Below are 22,639 nucleotides of genomic sequence, written 5' to 3'. Positions count from 1 at the left end.
TGACAGTGCCAGCTTTTAATGGCTCATTCCAGGTCTCAAAGGACTGTGTTGCATGTATCCAGCATGGCCAAAATCTCCAACAGCTTCAAGGAGTCCAAGGGCCTATTAGTATAAGCCATTGCAAGATACCAAGGTGGAAAATTCAGAAGTTTAATGTTAGAGAGAGAGAGGCGGTTCAATGAAAAGTGGAGAGGCTTGTCTGGCCAGCTATCTATGCTAGGACAGTGCTCTTTGCTTTTACAGTGCCAGCTTTTAATGGCTCATTTCAGGTCTCAAAGGAATGGGTTGCATGTGTCCGGCATGGACAAAGTCTCCACCAGCTTCAAGGAGTCCAAGGAGCTATTAGCATTAGCCATAGCAAGACACCAAGGTGAAATTTTCAGAATCGGAAGTTTGAGGTGAGAGAAAGAGAGGCTGTTCAATGAAAAGTGGAGAGGCTTGCCTGGCAGCTGACCTAGTGTGCTAATCCAGGTGAGTGCGACAATAAATAAAATGATGCACACAGGATATACGACACTTAACACTTGCATAACCTACTCATAACACGACAGAAGCGGAACCAGGGGGCCAGATTTTTGTTAGTCACAACCATATGAAGCAAAGGAAAGTATAGGGGAAGATATTTGTAGCTTTTAGTTGAAGTGTAGAAATTGTAAGCTAGAGGGAAATGAAAGTGGACACGCAAGGTAACTTCCCACCAGTGGGAGTGGAGCCCACAACCTCCGCATAACACAGAATACAGAATTAAAATATCTCATTGAGATCAGTGTATTCCAGAAATTCTAAATGCGCATTCATAGCATGGGAAACACAGATGGCATTAGTCTATGGTCCAAGTACATGTATGCAGCTCAAGGTGTGAACCCTGAGGTACATTTACTGCTGTCGTTGGGATTATCCTTTGGAGCACTAAGAGGTTGCAATTACAGATTAAGTGTGCTATGCCCTCTCGTACATTGCTTACAGGGCACAGTGGGAATCCTACCTGCTCAAAGGGAAACTAAAGGCAAGTATTAAGTCAAGCTAAAGTGACAGATTAGTGCTCGAGAAGGTCTAAGGCGTCAATATTATTGTGAACAGAGTTTTAGTAATAGAGAAATTGAGGTAAATGCAGGACATAATTAGAGACCGCAAGGACATCCATGTACCAGCCCGATGACGAAGACACTCCTTATAATTTTGGCACTAGTACTAACTAGTCTTAATAAAAAGATAATTGTATGCATTATAAGACAAAAAAGCTGTGCTACTTGTCCAGTTCAATTTGATTTTTAGAAAAAACTCATTGACGTTACCCTTGACAACGACACAGGCTTTTGAAAGGTTTCGTTTTCTGTTACTCTGCGCCACCTGTCCTTTCATGTTTCAGTAGTTTCGTTATTGCATACTCCTGCGCTGGTTTTGGTGGCTCGTGAAACTCGCACAAACTCAAGTAGCAGAGGATGCCACGTCCATTTGATGTCAGGGGATGCCCGAGCGGTCCACGCCGCTTGACTAAGAGCAGCTGCAATAATGAATTCAACGCTCTGTCATGGCAAGGTTTCTTCATGGCCATGCGTTTGCGTTTTGCGGAAAAAAATGTAGCGCTGCCTGTCGGAAGCCGTTTTGCTCACCGACGGCAGTAAAGGGCGATGCGGCGCATGTCGACGTCGCCACTCCACGCTTGGGAGTGGGTGATTTGAATTGCATTAAATGTATGCGGACCCTTCAGACACAGTTTTCTCATAAACTAAGTCTTGGCACGAAACATGCGCTGCGAGGTTTATGGAATGGTATTTTAACAGTCCATGTCGACTTAGTGTTTGCCTTTAATGTCCCTTTAATTTTACTGAAAAAGTATTTTGTATAGGCAACATTCAGACAAACATGATGTATACATGCACGATCACACCTGTCAAATCGACACGGCATGTGCATTTTTATAAGTTTGTGGAAAGCACTTATAAAACATCATGAAAAAATCTTAAATGTTTTCTGGTTGAATTTTAAAGTTGTTAGAAGCTGTTAAATATGTCAAAACTCCTGCACCCTGCCATCCAGGGAAAATTCCAAGGTTTCTTAATGACTACAATGAGAAAACTAAGCACTTGAAAATATGGAACCTATGAGACCCTTTCCACGTGGTCACGATGATTTAAAATGGTCATGGTGGCCAACAGAAGAACTTTGGCAAAGGTTTAGCTGACTGAAGTAGCACACAAATCGTCATCCTGGAGCCTTTGCGAGTGTGTTGGAAAACTTCCCAAGATTTCTACACGACTTCTGCAGAGAAACTACGCAGCCCTAATGCATGAAACTTTGGAGAGAGGAATCTAGTGCTCATGGTGCTTTAAGAATGGCACTATGGCCAATGGGAAAACTTATGCAATTGTTTCTGTAGACTTAGCTGGTGAAAGATGACATTGGGTGAGAATAATGCATTGTACCCACCACCCATTGACGTATGCGGACAGGCTTAGTCACTTAGGGGTGCGTTAGCAGTAGTGGCGTGAAGAGAGGAGCGAGCAGTGGTATGATGCGTGATGTGTTGTGCGTACATAAAACAATGTGAGCTTCACAACAGCTTTTCTTGGTCATGATGACACTGGGGAAGACCGTTGTGCCAGAAGAAAGCATGAAACCTAATGCTGCTGAGAGAGCTTGACATGCTGCTCATGCACTCGAGGAACGCCACTGGCAAGCAAAGGTCAAAAAGACTAATTACCATCAAGCACAGTCTAGGAATGTGCCATGACTGGCCTTTTGGCTGCTCCTTCGAACTCTCATAAGCAAGCGATCAAATGATGTTGTCCAGTAATTGACTGACCGTTCTCAAGAGATAATGTCGTGTTGGTGCCAGCATCCCTTGTTTTCGACTGCTTTGCTACAGGGTCACAAGCTTTCTTCTCCTGGACTTTGATGGCTGCCCGAGTTGTTCTGGCATGTCCCTGTAATGCCAAGAGCCAGAAAATGTCATACTTATTTGCAGTGCCCCAAAAGGGGATGTGCTAGCAGAACAAAGAGCACCATGTTGCCTCATCTATTATCGTTGTGTCCTATCTTTTAAAGAGACAGGAAAGGAAAACATTAAGTCAGGCTCTAGTGATATGATAAATTTGTGCTCTGAAATGTCAGAAGTATAATTTTTTTTAGAACAGACTTGGTAAAAAAGAAAAAAAGATGCGAACATGGAAGAGCAGCGATGACAGTGAAGATATGGAGCCATGTCCTGATGACCTCTCATGACATGCACTGGTAAATAGTGTTAAACCAGCAAAAAAAAAAAAAAAGATAATTACGTACCTACATTGCAATTGAGCATAAATGTAATGCAGTCTGTACAACATTTCTTTTACCTTCAACACCTGCCGCAGTGGCTTAGTGGCTGTGGTGTTGCACCGCTAAGCACAAGCTCACGGAATCAAATCCCGGTAGCGGCAGCTGCATTTCTATGGGGGCGAAATGCAAGAACACCCGTGGTCCTGTGTATGGGGGCCCGTTCAAGATCCCCTGGTGGTCAAAATTATTCCAGAGTCCCCACTGCGGCGTGCTTCATAATCAAATTGTGGTTTTGGCATGTAAAACCTCAGAATTCAATTGAATTCAATTTCACTTTCAATGAAGCCTCTACACACACCTCCATTGGCAACATTTGTGGGAGTGTAGTGGCCTCTGACCCATTGAAAGCAACACTTGACAATGCCACTGCATCGCAGGATTCCCATGCTGCAATGACATGTCTGTGACATACTTCTAACTGTACTCTCGGGTGATCTGCTTTCTAAAAGAGGTCACGTCATAAAGCTAATCTTTAGCAGCTATAAAAAATGCCAAAATTTTCAGGACCATAACTTACTGCTTTTAGTATTGAAATCAAAAGCTTGACGAAAACTCGTCTGGTTGGGATCACTCATAGTCAAAGGTAAGATGGACGCCGACCAAGAACATAAAAAAGAAAAGAAGAAAACAAAGGAAAACAAGGCTCCCATGAGCCTTGTTCAAAACATTGTGGACAAGGCCTCTGTATGGGAGCCGAAATCTCTTGCTTTATTATCTTTTTGGTGAGTTGCCATTTTACTTTTGAGAATGCTTTTAGTATTACCAATTCAAACACACATGAGCCAGCAGTTTAGTTAAAGAAGTCGTATACGATTCGTGGCACTTACTTTTTTTTTAATGCAATATTCGGCATACCCGTCTAAGGAAGTTTGCTGCATTTGGCATGGTGGCTGGTGGCATGATGGTGGCAGAAGTGATGCATGTGAAAGTGGTGTTTTAGCCCTCGTCACTGACACATGCATTCAAAGCAAATAAATCTACTTCAGTAACTTTGTGCCAGACTGCCATTATGATTTCTCTCAAAACCGACAGGTGATATAGCACCTGCAACCCTCTGTGGTATAATGTGTCGGGCTCTTACACTTAAAAACATTGGTTACAGTCAGATGCCAGGAAGCAACTGAAATGTGTTTGCTTGTCGGCACTATATTCCTTTTACAGTGAAGCTGTTAGCCTGTAGTTGGTCAGGATTTTTCGTGCCTGCGTGCGAGAGCTTTGCTCACACAAAAATGTGGGCCGATCTCGGCGATAGTGCAAAGAAGCAGGCAGCACACAGTGTGCTGCTTCTCCAAGAGGCATCACATGACGTCATCTGGCAACATCATCGTTTGATGGTGTCGTCAGTGTGACGTCACATTCGACATAAGGATGTCATCAGCTTACGTAATCGGGCCATATTGTCATGTGATGGTGCCGTTAAAATGTTTGACATGATAATGTCATCACGCAACCATTCGTGTGATCATGTCATTAGGCAATGGTTGACGTGATTACATAACCACATTACATTATCGTGGGCCAATCTCAGACACAGTGCCACGAAGCGGGAAGTGCACAGTGTGCCACTTCTCCAAGAAGCATCACATGACGTCATCAGGTGACATCACTTGACAATGACATCATGTGATGTCACGTGTGGCGTGATGACATCATCAAGTGGTATATATAGTCGCATGACGATCTGTCACACAGCCTGTGTAGCGACCATAATGGACGTTATGGCAAACACTGTCTGAAAGGTTAGTGATGTTTCACTTCATGAAAGCGGGTTCCACACAAGCATAAGGACGCAGTGAACATGCACAGCAACCACCATGGGGTCAAAGCACGAATAGAATGGGTGTAGAACGGGTGCGAACATGGTCGCTACATTCATCTTGACAGTGCGACGCCTGGTGTCCACAGGGAAAGCGCATATTGCTACACTTGCAAGGAAGAGGCACTGCGATCATGCATGGCAAGCGCCGCGGTGTCGAAGAACAAACAGAAAGCGCGTGAACAGGGCAATTCTCTTTCAAGGAGAAGTATGAGCAATTTGTGGTTGTCTAACATTGCTTGTGCTGGTGGTGCTTGTGTGTCAGTTGGGGTGGTGGTACTTGTCCAACGTTGGCAACAGCGTCACTGTACATCCGCTTTCACGGGGTGGAATGGAGGCAGATTCTTTTTTGTGTGTGTGTCTGTGAGTGTTTGCTGCAGAACCTTTCAGGAAATTTTTTAGGTCTTGATTGCAATTTGCAGAGAGGGCAGCACTTATTAGTGGAGCTTGAAGGAATCTATGTGCTCTTCTTGTGATGCAACATAGTGAGAGGATGGCAACTTTTTCTTCGCATGCATTTTACTGGAAGAACTCATGTGGGTTTAGTGTTATCTGAAGAGTATTTTAGTGCTGAGAAGGAATATGTTACGCCTTCAGATGACTACAAAATGTGCTCAGACAAGAGCACTGAAGAAGAAAGAAATGATCAGGATGATAGAGGAAATGGTTCCTGTGGTTGTGGCCCATGATGTGATACTGTCTGCAGACTGTACGCAGTGTAAGAACCTCAGGAATAAGAAAACTTTATGAAATAAATAACTTAATTCACAGTTATTTACATGAGTGCTCTTTTTGCATTGTGCCCAGAACTTGTGATATAGTTCCTGACTGGAATGACTACAAAGTGGGCAAATGATCACAAGGGTAAAACACTTTGTGTAAACTAACGTATACAGGGTGATAACTTTTCAGTTTTATGAAATTTTTAAAAATTGCCTGTTGCAGATAACGTAATTCCAGTCTTTGAGCTGGATTGTTCAGAGGCGTCAACATTACTTGCATGAAAAATTGACTAATTAACTTCTTAATTAATTTATGTTACAGCATACACTGCAATTTACTAATGGTAGGTGGTGAGTTTGCAAGACGATGCACTCGAATTTTCAGGGTCACACCAGTTTTGAGATATTATTCCCCAAAGTGTGGAATGAAATAAATGGTTGTTCCAGTTACTTTTATGCTTCAGTGCATAAAAGTGTGTTTCGCTAGAAAGTAGGTGGACCAACTGTGCATTTTTACAGCGAGTTTGATGGTGCATATCTCCAAACTGGTGTCATTGTGGAAATGCATTCAAAGTACGCCTTCATACGCCCGACAAACTCGCACGCTACAATTTGTAAATTGCAATATGTGCCATAAGGTAATTAAGAAATTATGTACAATTTTCATTAATTAGTTGAGCATGTGTGTCAATTTTTTGCAATGTCCACCTCTCCTAACAATCCAGCTCAAGTACTGGAATTACGTTACCTGTAACAGGCGATTTCCAAAAATTCCATAGAACTTAAATATCATCACCCTGTGTATCCAAATGACACGCCAATGTATGTGGCACGTATCTACGCATGCATGAGTACACGTTTTTGTACAATTGTAAGCAAAGAACTGAGACCGACAACAGTACTGAATGTTTTTGTTTTATTGCATGCCATCACAACTGTACAACGAGACTAACTTACAGGGCTTCCTCTCACACTGATCTTATAGAATGGGCATTTTTTAAAACAAGGTTTGTTTATGCGATAGGAGCTCAAAGGTTGTCTTTGTGGCCTTTTACACATGGTCGTCCGCCGTATCACAACCCAGAAGCTATAACACCGGCCAGGCAAAGCACCCCCTTCTGAATATCAAGCTTGGATATTTGGTCCTAACACGTTCACAGCACTCAGGGTGCGCGAATATTTGAAACTTCCGAATAAGGAATGGAATAATGTCCTATTTGATTTGGTCTTAAAATTGAATTGTCTATATTCGTAATACAAATCTTTTTCTATTAGTTTTCGAATATTTAAATGTGTGTGCAATGTGTGTGTCAAGTGCGCGCAATCGAACGTAAAATTGTAACAAGAGCACAACATATCCCTACGGGCATAGTAGGCATAAAACCAGAAACCTTTCGTAGTAGAGCAGGCTATGTTGCTCAGGGAAACGGACTTTACTAGCTGTGAAGCGATAAGTTGCAATCCCTGAAGGTGCCTGGGCTGGTATTTTGTAGCAATGCCTTTTTTAATGCTAACACCTTTTGGCATTTGTGAATGGCTGTGTTTGTTGCTTGACTCCGGGCAAAGCATTGTTTGGCCATTCATGAATGCGAAGAGCACCGAAAGGCATTAGTATCATGAAAAGGCATTACTACAAAATAGTAACCTTGAGTAGGGAACCGAACTGCTAATTTGTTCCTAATGCTCCATATTGTGCTTTTATTAAACAATACTTCATAATGTGCAATGTAATGACAGGCACTTGGTATCTTGATGAATACTAGAATGTGAACATCATTTAATATTGTGAAAACAGCTGTTCATTATTCAAAGTATTCAATATTTGATTAGCTTGCGGCACTATTTGATTCGTATTTGATGTGGTCTCAAAAATTGTTAGTAGTATTCACACAACCCTACACAGTACAGTTAAACTTCAATTCAAGGAAGTCAATTAGACTTTATAATTACTTCATTGAATTGGGAACATTTAAGGAAATCATGTGAGTATCATTGTGCTTATTCACAAGCAAAAAATTATATAATTTTTGCATGCCTGCAGACGACGAGCCTTTTGAGCACATCTTGTTTTACTGCCTACGAGAAGTATGTACGCAAAAAAAAAGTTGTACAACTTTCTTGCTCTTAGTTAATGTTATTACATAACATAATGTTACATAATGTTATTTGCATGATATATTTATGTGTTTCTGGTTTTAAAAAATAACTATTGGGTCCTATCTTGTTGGATCGACATTTCACTGTATTGTGATAGTGTTAGGACCTGAGGTCAATGGCATCTGTCACTTGAACTGAAACCCGGGATACCTGTATTTTAAATTCCGAAAATTCATCGATATTCTTCCTGAATTTTGTTGAATCGGGCGAAATATTAGGTTTACTTCGTTGCATGGAGGTTTTGAACTCATTAGGTTCTACAAGTACGCGTCAAGGAATTGAAAACACTTAAATTGAAGATGTTGTACAATCAAGTTTTGTTAAATTGAGGGTTTATGGTATGTGCAAAACTAACAATGCGCAGCATTTCGAGGCCTTTCTTATGGTTTTAAGTGTGTTGAGAACGTGTTGTAAATGTGGATTAAACAACAAGAGCTGGTGGCTAATTTAACCCTTAAATGCCCTTAAATGCCATTTCAACGAAATTGATGAAAAGTGCAGACTTCTGTTGAACCTGCAATTTCTTGTCATATTTTTCAAAAATTGTAGCAGGAATGCTTAAAGTGCATTTAGTGCTCTTGTTGAACACAATATAGCAAATGGCATTGCATATTCTTTATTTCTGTGTCAATATTACACCATATAGTAATAAGATAGGACACCATTCGTCATGATGAGCCGACTTGCCATCAGCAGTTAAGTGGCGGAAAAGAAAAAGGAAAAAAGAAATTAACACATGCAGTTTTACACTCTTTGCGTGACTGACTTGCAGTAATCTTCTGCGACATATTTCGTCATACAGCCAACAGCACCCGATACAGCCACGGCTGCCGGCAGGCTTGACTGAATATTTACGCAATGAACATAGTGATAACCAGGCTGCAAAATCATAGATTCCTGAGAAATCTTATCACCACAACCTATGACACTGTTAACTGGTGCAGCTGAGCAGTGCCACCAATACCTTTGACGTCCTCACTACCTCCTGCTGTTGACTGCTGCTTGAAGTCAGCTTTGTTTTTGCTTGTACCTGCTGCTGCTGCTGTCTTGTACTTGGAGTGATTTTCTTTGATTTATTCTGCAGAGAAAAAAAGAGGGAAAACAATTAATCTTTTGCACTTTTGAGTGTGTGCGCAACTGAATTGTCTGCCTCTAGTTTACAGCATAAAGAAAGTAGTCTTTGAGAGGCAATTAATATACTTGCCAAGAGATATCAAGATAACCACACAACGCAATAAAAAAGGCACACAAGTATACATTTACTTCTTTTGTGTTATGCGGTTATTGTGCTATCTGTTGGCAAGTATGCTATACCAACTCGCCCAATCTTCAACATTAGCAATCGATACACTTATCACTGATAAAATGCAAAACAATGTCATGGAGGCATAGAGCCCTCTGATCTCCTTTATAATTTGCTCGATGCCACTTCGCTGCTCAGTGAGTCGGGCGTGAGTGAAATGATCAACATGCGGCAACATCCGGTGGCTTATCCCTAAAGAAGGTGCTTTGGGGATAAGCTACTCCACAAAGATGAGCCAATATAGGTGCTGTGCTTACTATATTGCATGCTGCCGGAGATTAACGTCGATGTAGGAATTTTCACTGATCGGTTTTCTGTGTACTGGGAGTGTTTCAAGTCTGTATTGAGCTTTTGCGATGATCTTGGCCATATTTGATAAAAATTTTCTTGCCTAAAGTGCCTTCTCATTGGCACGTGCTGTAGCATCACCAACTCATGATAGCGATTGGCACGGTGATGGCCAACCCTGTGCCATTATTTGTGGCAAGTAGTTTCTAGCAGTACTTGAACGTTTTGTGAGCCTTGCAAATCAAATCATATCTTTATATACCTCACAAAAATCCTTGTGTTGGAACATCCTTTGAAGTTCTAGTGCAACGTTTATTTTGCGATCACACACTGATTAGCTATTTCTACTGATCTATACCAGTTGAACATTGTCAACTTTTGTGTTGGCTACATGCAGAAATAAACTGCATCACATTGTGATAATAATAGTATTTGAAGCAACAATCAGGTTTCATTATAAATGCTGTTTTTCGGAAAAAGTGCACATTAAACAAAAAAGCAGAATTCTCTTTATTAAAAAAAAAAAAATTTAAATGGGGTTTTATGTGCCAAAACCACTTTCTGATTATGAGGCACGCCGTAGTGGGGGACTCCAGAAATTCGGACCACCTGGGGTTCTTTAACGTGCACCTAAATCTAAGTACACAGGTCTTTTTGCATTTCACCCCCATCGAAATGTGGCCGCCGTGGCCGGAATTCGATCCCGCGACCTTGTGCTTAGCAGCCCAACACCATAGCCACTAAGCAACCACGGCGGCTCAGAGAATTCTGTTTATGCTGATGCAAATGGTTGCATGAGCATGTTCTGTAATTTGGTATTCAATCTTATGCAGTCTTAAGGACTGTGACGAACATAAAGGAAACACCTAGATACTACAAAGCATAATCACACTACTTCATTTAGTCATTTAAGAACAACAACTGAGGCTTACTGTTTTGTAATCCGTTTTCTATAAAGTGACTACTTTGATGTTGGGCAATACATTTGCACAGAGAGGCAGTGGGTGGTCTTAAGTGGTGCACTTTTGGATACCACACCTGGCCGGCATTGTGAAAGAAAAGTGCTGCCTTTTAAGTGTGCAACTATCCTTACAAGGCACACTTTTGGTGCCTTGTATGTGAATAATTGTGGCAAGTGAAGTGTACCGTGCAGGAAAATGCACAAAGGCACATTCCAGTCTTTCTTTTTTTTATACATACTGCAGCCTGTTGGCTATGGCAGGAGTGGGTGTACATGCGAGTGAAACTAATTATGATATGCAAGTTCATGAGTGTGAGAGAGTGTCCAATTAAAACATGCATAAAAGAAATGTGTATTGAACAACAGCAGTTGCAGAACGGACTACTACAAAATACAGCTGACGAAAGCAAAACTGTATAGGCAAGAAATGCATGGTTTAAGTATTTTGATGCCAGTATATTACAAATGTCACACATCGAAACTGGTTTGAAAATTACTACATTAGAACAATGCTACTTTATATGCAAAATGGTAATATATATATCCATAACATGTTGTTGCTATTTTATAGTGAACTGCATTATTATTTGAACAGCAATGAAAACAGAATGTGTGCTTGTGGCAGTTGCGTGCTCAAATGTTTTTGCAAGACCACAGTCATTGATCTGCATTGTTCTATATGACAATTGGCATCCTCGTCTGCCTGGTTCAGCAGAAGGAAAATCAAGAACTGCCAGTATGAATAACGAATGCAGCAAAGCTGCTTCATGGAATCGGTCTATGCAAAAATGGTGTTTCATCTTCTCGCCCTTAATTCAGGCCACAAAACATTTTCACATTATTGAAATATGTGCCACAAAGCAGCAGAGTCCGCTAATAAGTCGCCCTGCTGGGCGTGACTGTTTTCGTTAATTGTCAACAGGTGGCGAAACCAGTTTATGCACATTAGACGCACATGCAGCTCTTATGTATATGCTTGTATGAAAGTTTTTTTTTATCATCTCTCTGGATGAAAAAGCAAATTACGTGTACCACTGAATGATGCAGACCACGAAATGCGACTTTGCAGCGAAAGTTTTGTGTGTGTGTTTATTTAGGCAGGCTGATCATGCACATGTACACAGATGCGTTCAATATGAGCTGCAACACGGTACATGCCCACAATCGCAGAGGCCCCAAATCTGCACGGCGGCGCCGACACATAAAAAATTCGAGAACTAAACACCGCGTCCAATTACTGGCACTTATTAAACCGACTTTTCGTATATCGCAGTGCAGTCTTGGGTTTCCCGTACATACACCACATCCAGCACTAGAAACTCACAGTGGTCAACAGCTGCGCTGCTGGGAACGACGTTGGTATGCTCCCAGCTCGTAATCTAACCGTCTGGCCAGTTCTGTCGAAGCAGTCAGCCTTGAAGTGTACGGAACACAGACGGTCACTGTCTTTTGGAGCCCAATCGTCCCGCCGAATAGCGCGTGCCCACGCTTCGCGCAAAGCGGCACCCTTCGGAAACCTGTCAATAGATTAGAATCTTTTCAAACACTCAACGAAAAGGAAATAAGAAAATGCTAAATATGCAGCATTTAACACGCACGGCGTCGCGAGCACGGCGTTGCGAATATAACCAACGCACACACTGCGCAATGTGATGAACTCGAAAACTTCGACATTTCCATAACAGCAGTGTTTATACTTCAAACATTGTTTCAGCAATAACGCTTCGTATTGCAGACTTGTAAGGCATAGAACAACCAAGTTTAAGGCGTTCAATAACATAGAAATGCGCTTACGGAGACAGAGCTTCGAAACGCGATAAACATGCAAAATGCTTCAAATATCAGAGAGAGCATACTTACATGTGAAATGTAATTCCGGATTTCTGTTTCACACGGTTCTTGCAACCAGGCGCCGCACATGTGCCAACCATCGCTCGTGATAATTCGAGTAGCAGCAGCCGAATTGCAGACGTCTACTTTCAGCCCCTGCCAATATGGCGCTAGGGTCACTGGTGTGGCGTCCACACAGTTTCGTATGGCGTCATTCGTCCGACCGCCCTCCAATTAATAATGCGGCCAAGCCTGCTCAGCTTGTGTCCGAAATTGTTAACAAATACTCGAAACAGTACCAAATGCAAAGCATCCGTACAAATATTAAAGTTCTGGATTGCGTCAGTTACTATAAATAAAGTGGCCCCTGAGATACGCTGTGTCGTAGCAGACATCATAGTCGCAGATCTCGGACACCACAACAGTCGGCCGTTTACTTGTTCGGCCCTTCATTATTTGCCAATTAACGCGATAGCCCTAAGAACCCCGTGTCGCATAATATCCGTGTCGGCGGCTTGCGTCGGACGTCATTTAGCGAAAAATAATTCCGAGCGACAACCATGCAGGCCCTCCGCGTGGCAAAGAGGCGTTGATGAACTAAATGAATTCCACAAAGTAAGATGAGTAAGAAAAATTGTAAAGTACAACCTACAGACCCGATAGCGTCGGATGGTAATTTTAATATGCCAGAAAACATAATCATGTTACGCGGAAACGCAAACATAAACCCCTTTTCCAGCGATTCTGCCATCCATAGAGCGGCGCGCTGCGCTCGGTTCCTTGCAACACCACCACCCAGATGGCGCTTGTCTCCGCGCATCCGCGGTCCACGCAAGAGGCCGCATTTCTACCAGAAAGCTTGCCCGCTCGCCTTCGTGCATAGCATTCACCGCAGGCGTTTCCCGGTAGGTAAACATTACGGTTCCATAAGCTGCAGTTGCTGGGAAGCGTGAAAAGCAGCCAAGGATCATTGAATGCTATCGCGTTCCATTTTTAAAGGCGAAGCTTAAGCGTCCACCACATTTTTGTTTCCAGGCCACAATTAGCTTTAAGCAATTTTAGAGTGCACCAGAATATAGTACACTCTAGAAGTTTGCAGCAAGCATTTCCTGCCAGCATCAGTCCAAGGAGGGTTTTTAATCTTTACAGCTTGCTACATATGTGTACGATGGTATGTAGAACCAATTTTTGTAGAAAACTATACCTAGAATGCCCAGGCCTTGATGTCAACAAGTTTTGAGCAGAACATGCTCAGTGCCAGATCTCGTCTTGGTGCACGTTCGCTGAGTGGGCCCTTCTGGAACTTACTGTAAATTACATTTCTCTGTCCTCAATGGTGCACGGGAAAGGGAGGGGGAAATTCAATAAAACAATAATACATATACGCAGCATCAAATATATGGTATGTACTACATGCGTTACAGCAACATGAAAGGGACCTGTGTTCAGGCAGATTCTGGCAAACACACCAACCCCAGATCCTCAATCACAACTATTTGTTACATAATTCTCAAGTTCAAAAATCCTGCTCGTGGAATTAATTTTTATTTCCCTCAGGGACAAGCAAGATCACCTGCTTTAAACACAGATATATGGTGTTCTCTTTCATATTGGCTCATTGTTCACACAAGATGCACTTGCACAAACTTACTTTACACAACCACACATCTACATCACATTATGTCATACATGTGCTAAAGCCAAATGCCCAAGCCAGTCTTACACAAAAACCCTATAATATATATATATATACACGGTGATATTGGTGACATCATTCTCTGTATACAAGAAAAACTTGTACTCTTTTGGGCTTATCTTGTCCCCAAATAATAATTGTCATCAATCTTGTGTGTACTTTCTTTAATGCTATGCTCTCGATACCTTTTGGTCATGAATGGACATAACGTTTCTGACAAGAAGATATCGGGTGCACAGCACTAGCTAATGAGAGGATGTGCATAAAAGATAGGTGACAATTATTGTTCAATAACAATTATTGTTTGAGGCTGAGATAAGTCCAGAATGGAGTGAAATTTGTTTTACTAGTTGGCTTGGGCAGGCTCCGTGTCTGCTCTGCAGCCAAAGCCTTCTCCAAAAAGCGTTAAAAGTTCGAGCTGTCAACTGCAGCTGCATACTGAGGGCACACGCTAATTATGTGAAACGTAATTCAGGAAAATTACACAGTGAACTAGTTGGTTTGACATAATTAACACTGTTGCGCAGAGTGACGAAGGGACAGGACTTCAGCAAGAAAACAACACATTTTTGCACTCACGCATCGTGTGTTGTTTTCTCGCTTAAAGGGACACTATAAAGAGAAAAATGATTTCTTCTGCATCATTAAATTATCCTTCTACAACACCAAATACACCAATCTTACCACGATAAGATGCTTAGTAAGCAATAAAAAGTGCAAAAGCGAAATACAGGTGGCGACGCTTCCTTGAAGTTCCCGTACCAGGTCGCTGTGATGTCATGGATTTTGATAGCGTCTTCTAGGGCCTATTTACATGCTTAGGGGTACAGATTGACTGCGTTGTGATCTAAAGGAACCAGATATTCAACATGGCAAGTTTGGGGAACTTTTTCTGAGCCAACGCAGCCCAAATACGGAAACATACCCCAAATACGAAAACATACTTTGGAATCCCTGACGTCACACTGACATACCGGCGTCGGGGTTGCGGCGCGAAATTCAAATCCTGATACTTTGACCTTCAATTTCTCATCTAATATTCAAACTATTATTTTGAAATGACCGCCTGCAGAGTTTTCAAACAATGCTTTATCAGTCTAAACTGATTCATTGTTTCGCTTTAGTGTCCCTTTAAGTCCTGTCCCTTCGTTGCTCTGCACAACAGTGTTAATTATGTCGAACCAACTAGCCCACTGTGGAAATTGCGTTCAGGTGTCGTGTGTTGATTTCTTGCATAAGTCCTGTCCCTTCATTGTTCTGCACAACAGTGTTAATTATGCGAAACATTTCTATGAAAAATTGTGCAGCAATTGGGATTTTGTTCATGTCTCATCTCGTGAAGATATCGGTGAGCGCACGCAACAACAAGCCATAATCAATGAAGTAGTGTTTCCTGATGTTTCCAAAGCTGACAGTCACAGTTTCTTATAGTACTACACCGAGGAAAATCAAGTGTCACCATCACAGTGACTTCCTTAAAGGGTTTTCAAAAGATGAAGTGCCAACAGAGACAGCACACTAAGAAAGGACAATGACAGGACAAGGCGCTGTGATCTACCTAGCCCCACAACGTGTTCTACTGCAATACCTTTCTTAAAGGGTGCCTTTAATGCGGGGAAATGCTGGGATGTAGAAGGTTCAGTTTGTCTTGAATGTGGCCTGGCTTAAAACATGGCCATGGCCATGAAAATAAATATTTCTGGCAATTACACCTTCATAACACTTTTTGATTCTCCCATAGATGCATTATGTCTAATTTTTATTTATGAATACTGTGGTCTTGTACAAGATCATACCAGGGTGGGCACAAGAAAGTTGGAAGAAAACAAAATAAAGCAGGTATAACATTTTACATCAATACAAAACACAAGATTAAGTGAGGTGGCTCACAAACATTGAGAGTGTCTTTCACTACAACATCATTAGAAGTTAATTATGCTTTTGCTTCACTGTGTCACTTCCAAGTGGCATAATCCAAGGAATCCAAGGCTCAGACGAGCATGTCTGAGCCATTGATATTGTAGTGAGCATTAGTAGCTCACTAACTTGCAACCATACAAGTTCTAAATAAACTTTGAGGGCTTTTTTTGCATTTTTTTCTACTTGATTGGTTTTACACTTAGTGAAAGAATCCAATACGACCACTCATATTCCAGCATTGGGTGAATAATGGCTTTATATGGTAGCAGGCAAACAGCCGGAGTAGTGTGCTTTAACAAGTGCTTGAAAAGAACAGTTTACAAAGGCAGTTAGCAGCAATACTTGCAACATGATTGTTCCAAGTTAGATTATTAGTGATCCACAATATGTATGTGCATAAGAAAACAGAAATGGGGCCCAGTAAATGCATACCTTTCTGTCCTTCCTCCAAACCTACAACAGCAACGTGCCGGTGGTACTGTTTACATTTGATATAACTGTGGACCTTAGTGCAATCACAATTTCCTACACCAAATGTTGTGCATCTAGGACTACCAGGTATGCATGACACTTCCAACTGAACCACTGGCTTATTCAAATACAAATTTTGCACAAAGGTGGCATTTTGTGGCACATGCACTTTAGTATTACCATATCTGAGGTACTACACTCGAACTTTGATGTAATAACTATTTGTATAACGAATTACCGGATATGACAAAGTAAACTGGGAATCGCGTCTAGCCAATATCAGTGTACAATGAACATATGCCTTTAAAAGATATTGAGTGTAACAAACTTATTTTTCCATTGGCTACAACTTTTCTACAAAAAGCTAGATTCATCTGCACAAAATCAAACATAAACGAGTTGAAAACAACTAGAGTGTACTGTTGCATTTCCTGGTTCACCTGCATTCAAAACCATTGTCTAATTTATTTTCCAAAGCACATGTCTGTGCCTATATCATGATTAGAAACAATCCACAGAGCGATTGCACATCTCACTCCCACATGATTACATATAACAAGTGTTCGAATCAGGTCTTCTAGTCATTTTTGGGCAAATGGTACATCATTTGCTTGCTTCAAATCAGAAATATGCATGTCTGCGGCAACAACGACAAACAGCATACAATTTGTGACAATGGAATGATGATGCCGTCAGTCACTGTAATAACAAGACAAGGCACATGATGTGAATGACGCCAAAAGCGGCATCCTTCTGTTCTCACATATTCAACATTGTTTTGTCGCTTGTTTACACCAACAAGAAATACGTCTGATTTATTCTGTACAAAACAGGCAAGTAATGCATCCAAGTGTGGTATTAAAATGCATCCACAGTGAAATGCGACCTCCATACAATTTACAAGTGCCAATAAGCCAGCAATTTTGATGGAACTGTCTCATGCACCTCACACTCCTATTTCTGTAACATTTAATATAGTAATGCAGCAATAACACGACTTACACGTTATTACAGTACACATGTACTAAACCGTGGTCTCACCAGCCACCAGAAGCATCTTTAAAGCATTTTGGCTCACCAAAGAAAGATGTAAATCCAAAGCCTCCGCTACCCAGCATTCTCATGCATGCAATGGCATTGCAATCACAGGGACACTTTTCTGTTGAGGTGATTCTCAGAAACTCTATCTCTGCAGCAACAACAACCATTCCACTACCATTGCATTCTGGGCATCTGAGAAATGTGAAATGGAAACGCTTCAACCCTGATACATGCACACTTGACATTGCAAATTTTTTGCATGGAGAGTACAAAAGGGTGCCACCACTTTTAAGTACAAGCAAGTCTCAGTAATAGCTTTTTCAGAAAAAATGTTTGCCTATATGCTAATGAGACATGTGTAAAGATAAGGTAGAACTCATATATTAAAAGAACAAGGAAAATAAAATGTTTCTCAAGTGTACAGACTCACCGGGCTCATGGCTAACTTTACAACTGCTGATGCAGCAGCGCTGCGCTGCTTAGTGTCATTGTTACGACCCTCTCTGCGGCAGCCAGAAAACTCAGTTGGCACTGCATCTGGCCGCAGGCATGGCCGATCGAGGCCCGCATAGAAGCAGCTTGGTGTGAAGTGTTGGGAGCAGACGCGGTGGTGATTCTTTGGCTGCATGTCTTCACGGCCAAGGGCATAAAGCCAGCGCCACATGAGCTCTGGGTCACGGTGAGGAAAGCTGCAAACATAGGAACAGGACGAAACTACGACCAAAGCTTCAACACCGACTTTTAACCATCTCAGCTAACTCCTTATGTGTTTACGTACCAGAGTGAGTGGCAATGAAGTAAACGATTCATGGCTGTGTATGATTTTAATTTAATGGCAAATCTTCTAGCCAGACAGAAATCATCTAGCCCATTAGTGTATGTTGCAAGAGCTGAAAGCAAAAAAAAAGACTATAATGCTCCGTGGGTGTTAGCTTATATTTGGTCTGGGATTTTGAAAGATCACTGACATCTGTTTAAGCACAGCTCGAATGTTGGCATAGGAACTGACAATTGCAGGTGAGGAGCTGTATGGGGTTCTGCATAGCAAGCACTGAAACAATGGCACAAGACACCTTAACAGGCACGTACACAGGATTTTTTTTTTCGGGGGGGGGGGGGCCTACCCAAGGTAACTTTTCTATGCAAATGAAAGGGAGAAGGTACTTTTACTAGTACAAATGTGAATAATGCCCACCATTTGCCATAAATATGCATAAACCCACATAAGAGAATTGAAATAACATGTATCTCAGAGGTATGCCTGTGAGATACACCTCTCCTTCACTTGGCGAACAAAGAACCACATCAAATGGACTTGCGCATGAAAGATGTGCAGGAAGAACCTTGTCAAGAACAAGTTAACGAGCGAAAGTGCAAAATTAAGATTTCTAGTAGCGTTTTTTGAATTAGCTCTGGAAGAATTATAGAGAATTATATATTTGCGGTACAATCACAGATATTTTGGATCCCTCGTTTACTGCTCTACCAACCAAAACCGACTCCTGTTGCTATTTTGCAAGTTGCGTAACGATGCGTCATCACCAGTCCCATACAACTGCAAAAAGTGCAGGACACTGTGATTCTAGACGTACTGCGCCAACCGCGGAAGGTTAGAAAAACACCCACATTAGCACAGCATAGAAGTGGCTATGTCAGGCGGCTCGATTGATAACTGTAGACGCATCATTCAAAACACACGGAATTATTCTCCACTTCCGGCTGCGTTTTCTCTACTTCCTTTTTAAATAAATATATGTTGATCCATAAATATTTTCACAAAGAATTTTTGCTTTTCCTCCATGTCTGGTTGTTGCCTTGGCTCTCTCCCGTTAACCAATTAAGCAATCTACTAAGATTGCTTATTTCTCAACGCCTTGCGACTCTTGTTTCCCGTTGCCAATTTTGCACGAAAAGTGCTGTACAATTAGGGAAAAGCCAGATGAGGTCACGGGTGACAGTCGTATTGCTCATGGGTTTAACGGTTATTGCACGGTCTGATGATGGATGCTGTTTCGCATTATTTTATTTTCCACCTTATCTAACCCATATTGCGGGTATATGGTTCCGAGGATCCGCCAGCATTGTGGCGAGCGGTCACTCGAGGAAATAATGAAGCAAAAGGAAAAGTTTAACGCAACTGGCGTTTTCTCCAGTCGCAGCTCGTTCCACGAGCATACAGCCCAGCTGACAACGAACCGAATCCCCTTCCTGGCCCCTGGATCTGTATAAACAAAGAAGGTTGAACTAAGGAAGCAACGGCGATGCGCGTGATCGTTGCATAGATGGTGACATAAAAATTGTGTTGGGTATTATAAACAAAATAAAATATTTTAATTAAAACAATAAACTACGCCCTGCCTGCTGCAATAGATGGTGACAGAAAGTGAGAGAGGCATAAAGGAGAGATGCCTCGACCTGCACCAAATAGGTGGTGACAACTGAACTCATCTTGAGTTAATCGCGCAGGCACCGAATCAATGAGAAAACTGACCTCCACACCCCATGAGATGCCAACAACTACCGCCATCTAAAAAGAGTAAAAAAATGGACAACCATTCCACTCTGTGAAGACAGAATGGCAGCGAAAGCTGACGACAGTCAAAGCTCTCAAACAAAAAGCAGAGTGTTTCACCTCCACCACAGGTCGGCCTGAAGATAGCGCAATACTGGGCCGACCTGCCGCAGAGGTGAAGCTGGCGTTATGCACCCCCCATACGTGGGCCGATCCCGAAGGTTGTGCAACGCCGAGCCGACCTGCGGCAAATGTGAAGCAGGCGTTAAGCACTCCCCACACGTGGGCTGCTCCCGAAGATAGTGCAATACTGGGCCCATCCGCGGTGGAGGTGAAGGAGGCGTTCAGCACTCCCCATACGTGGGCCCATCCCGAAGATCTCGAAGGGCGTGTTATGGGTTCCCGAGGCCACAGCTGTATGAGCCATTGATCTTGGATCCTTTTTGCACTATTACCAGGGTCGGCCGACATGATGATTTTTGTTGTTGATGGACGCCGGAAAAACTACAGAGGTCAGTCATGTACTGCTTGCGCTATAAAAGGCAGCAAAATGTTGACCGCCGAGTAGACTGATTTGTCAGCGCTTTAGGAATGTGCGTGAGGAGTGGTGGCGTGGGCAGATAGGGGGGGGGGGGGTAGCCGCCTAATTTCAGGGGGAACCGCCCCCCCCTCCTGGGTACGTGCCTGCACCTTAACTGAGCACTCAGGACAACCTCTTATATCCCAAGCAACAACTAATGGATAAAAAAGATGCGTCGCAACAGAGCTATGACATGAAGAGGTGGCCATTCTACGGATTACGCACAGGATAGGTGCCAGCATGGATTTTTAAGACAGACCGTGCCTGTTGCATTGTGTGCTCTTGCTTTGCAAAAAAGTGTAGGACATGCACTATGCTGTGAATCTACTCGGTGACTCCTCAAGCACATATTAATCTTCTAGAAAAATTAAAGAGCTGCCATATTATATGTAATGACTAAGCCTGCTATTTCCTCAAGGACCTAATCGTGTGTGGAAAGAGATGTTTCATAGACTGCTTCATTTCCTTCAGGACTATGACAGGGTGAAATTGTAAATGGCTTACTCATCTTTGAATTTATTGGTCATGGCAGAGCAATTACTTGCACTCCCACAAGAGTAGTCCCACCTGCTATAAAATGTTCATCCACCTTGTGAGTGCTGAAGTAGGTTTGTCCGATGATACAAGGCTGATTGTTGACTAGCCAACTAACATCCTGCAGAAACTATAAATACCAACTGTTCAGGGCAAGAAGCCTGCAATGGTCATGCTTGAGTACTTTTGAGCACTTATGGGTGTTGATGGGATTGCGTATTGCTGATGCTGTGCACAAAATGCCCTAAGAGAGCCATGCACAGTCAGTCATCACACAAACCAACCACAATATATGTAGAATGCATATAAGCAGTTAATCATATACCACTTGCCTTACATTTTCTTGGCCCTATGTGCAGATTCATTGAAAATTACCTGTAGCATATATCGCTATTCTGCCACTTCACCTGGATTACATAAAGAAGGGTCATTAATTTCATGACAAATAGCAATGTTAATTTATATAAATAACATACTTTCACTATATATATTATAACTAATGTTTGATTAATTGCGCCTGCGCATATGGCATGAGCATTCTACCATAATGCATATGTTCTTTCGCATTCGCAAGTTTCTGCACTTGGCTGAGCTCGCACGCCAAGAAAGGCGGTATAGTGGAGCTATTGCGAAAATGTAGCTTTGAAGGGGCCGCCAGGGTGCCGCGCCGTTCGATCAGCTGAGCTACTCTTCCTCCTCTCCCGCTCCATTTTTTTTTTCTTTCGCTCCTCCTCTGTCCACAGACGTATGCCTCGGTTGGCAATACTTGTATACGAGGTCACAGCCAGTCTGAAAGAAGCGCCACGTAATATTTCACAGACAGTGATAATCGAAGATCGATCAAGACCTGTGCGGGAGAGAGACTCGACGCTGTTGCTTTCATCATTTCAGCAGAACCACAATATTTCAGTACTTTAGCGGCGATGTAGTTGTTAAATACAGCTCCCCAGAATGCGCGAAGAGAAAGAAAGTACATCGAGATCAGATGGCGCAATGGCACTAGCGCAATTGAGTAGGAGGCGGGCGCGCGGTAAAGAATGCTCGGAATCACTTGACATCGTATGTCACATTCACGCGATTCCCCGCCGGCTCTGTTCAAAGCTGATAGTTCACGCTACTTTTATCACGCGTTAAGACAATATAAGACATGCAACGCGCCAGTTTCAGTACACAAAATTCGAAACTCGAGCAGACCGGGTGGTATACCCTCAGTAAACAAGCGCCGATCGTAGCAAACGTCAATGCTCACGAGTGGAAGGATATGTTGTCGCCTTTCCGGTGCCTTGCTCCGCAACCTTTTACAGCGCAAAACGCAGGCATTTTTTTATGTTACCCGCGATTCTTTCGTCGTCGCAAAAGACAAATCCACAGTGGGACTGCACGCGCCAGAAAAAATGGCGCCTTCGTAGTGCGCGATGCTAACGTCACCTTTTCGAGTTGCACAACAAAAGTATATGAAAGTACTGAAATATTTATTTTAGATTTATTAC

General features: G+C 42.3%; 1 protein-coding gene across 2 annotated transcripts in view; it reads right to left on the bottom strand.

Annotated features, from left to right (window-relative positions):
* LOC126531202 (uncharacterized) overlaps positions 1-22,567 on the bottom strand; it is a 28,442-nt gene extending 5,875 nt beyond the window's left edge. The window contains exons 1-4 of one of the 2 annotated variants that reach the window (XM_050178630.3): positions 12,426-12,581; positions 11,890-12,082; positions 8,978-9,091; positions 2,807-2,927 (exon numbers count right to left, since the gene is read on the bottom strand). In XM_050178630.3, coding sequence (XP_050034587.1) covers positions 2,807-2,927; positions 8,978-9,091; positions 11,890-12,082; positions 12,426-12,496 — 499 coding nt within the window. In that variant the 5' untranslated portion in view covers positions 12,497-12,581. Of the gene's footprint in view, positions 1-2,806; positions 2,928-8,977; positions 9,092-11,889; positions 12,083-12,425; positions 12,582-17,953; positions 18,213-22,398 lie in introns of those variants that run through there. The other variant, XM_050178632.3, reaches the window with a different exon arrangement.
* Positions 22,568-22,639: the final 72 nt, after the last annotated feature.

This window comes from Dermacentor andersoni, chromosome 5 (genome assembly GCF_023375885.2).
Source record: "Dermacentor andersoni chromosome 5, qqDerAnde1_hic_scaffold, whole genome shotgun sequence".
NCBI classification, from domain to species: domain Eukaryota; kingdom Metazoa; phylum Arthropoda; class Arachnida; order Ixodida; family Ixodidae; genus Dermacentor; species Dermacentor andersoni.
This window is presented reverse-complemented; position numbering and strand designations above follow the sequence as displayed.